Source organism: Tupaia chinensis, unplaced genomic scaffold (genome assembly GCF_000334495.1).
Source record: "Tupaia chinensis unplaced genomic scaffold, TupChi_1.0 Scaffold000211_1, whole genome shotgun sequence".
Taxonomy (NCBI): domain Eukaryota; kingdom Metazoa; phylum Chordata; class Mammalia; order Scandentia; family Tupaiidae; genus Tupaia; species Tupaia belangeri.
The window spans coordinates 2,258,556-2,259,886 of record NW_006159686.1 but is presented as its reverse complement, the minus strand read 5'-3'; the positions used below and the strand labels follow the sequence as shown (position 1 = coordinate 2,259,886).

The 1,331-nt window shown below is 65.7% G+C and overlaps 1 protein-coding gene across 1 annotated transcript in view; it reads left to right on the top strand.

The window, feature by feature from the left end:
• The window catches only part of TMEM132C (transmembrane protein 132C), a 72,795-nt gene that overhangs the window by 68,374 nt on the left and 3,090 nt on the right, over positions 1 to 1,331 (top strand). The window contains exon 8 of the mRNA XM_027771378.1: positions 923 to 1,318. Coding sequence (XP_027627179.1) covers positions 923 to 1,318 — 396 coding nt within the window. The remainder of the gene's footprint in view (positions 1 to 922; positions 1,319 to 1,331) is intronic.

The window sequence follows — 1,331 nt, the reverse complement described above, 5'->3', positions numbered from 1 at the left end:
GATGTGTCATTGGCGGGCCGGACCTCCCTTGGGTTGTGCTGCTGTCCAGCCCCGCCTCCCCGGGACCGTGCCGTCGCCTGGCCCAGTCCTCCCAGGGCTGTTCTGTTGGCTGGCCCCGCCTCCCCAGCACTGCTGGTCGTGGGTCTTCATGGCCCTGGGAGGGGCAAAGGCAGAAGGCGTGTGCTCAGCGAGCATTTCCCGGGCTCACAGGATGGGAGTGGGAGCAAGTCAAGGCCAGTAGCTTTCACAGGGTTTCCCCCGATCGGCCGTTACTTCACATAGCTGTTCAGTCAGTGACCGTCAGTGACAGCCACAGCAGAAAATCAAGTCTTCAGAATGAGCCAGCCCCTTCCTTTGGCCCCGAGCGCCCCACTGTCCTCTGGGGGTGCTGTCTGTGACAGGCCCCATGCCCAGAAGACGGCGCAGTAACCGTGCCACCACGTCACCCCCTGCATCAGCAGATGGTCAGCAGGTGCCTTCGAGGGTGCAGCAGGGTCAGCTCCGGAGGTGCCATGCGCTCGCCGTCCTGCTGTGCAGGCAGAGCAGAAAGCGCTGCTGATTCACAGCTGCGCGTCAGGAGGGGGCGTCTGGATTCCCCGACTGACGGCGTCTTCAGCGCTGCCTCCCCCACCAGCCCCGTCTGTGACAGCGTGACCAGGGGCTGTGTGGGGGCCACCGTGCTCTGGGAGGACATGTCCTGCAACCTAGTCACGTGACGTCTCAGTCAGGGGAGCCGCTGGGGCTCGTGTCCCGGTGTCCCTCAGGGCTCCCGCTGGCTGACGTGACTCCTGTCACACGTGCCTTCTCCCACATTCACAGCTTCCAGCTCCGAGTTGGACCCCTGCCCCCTGGGCCTTTGGGCTCCGCCGTGGGAGGGTCCCTGCGAGGCCGTGGCCACCCGCTCACTCCTGTCTCCCTGCAGGAAGCCGTGGTCAGCGCTTGGCTGCACTGCAGCGATGGCTCGGTGACGCCCCTGGACATCTATGACCCCAAGGACTTCTCACTGGCTGCCACCTCCCTGGACGAGGCCGTGGTGTCTGTCCCCCAGGCTCGCTCTGCCAGGTGGCCCGTCGTGGTGGCAGAAGGGGAAGGCCAGGGGCCACTGGTCCGCGTGGACATGTCGATCGCAGAGGCCTGCCAGAAATCCAAACGCAAGAGCGTCCTGGCCGTGGGCTTCGGCACCGTCAGGGTTAAGTTCGGACAGAACGACGCTGACTCCAGCCACGGTGGGACCCGCGACGAGGACGAGATCAAGAACCACGCCAGCGACCGCCGGCAGAAGAGCCCGGACCAGGAGCGCGCGGGCCAGGACGGGCATGTCTACGGCAGCT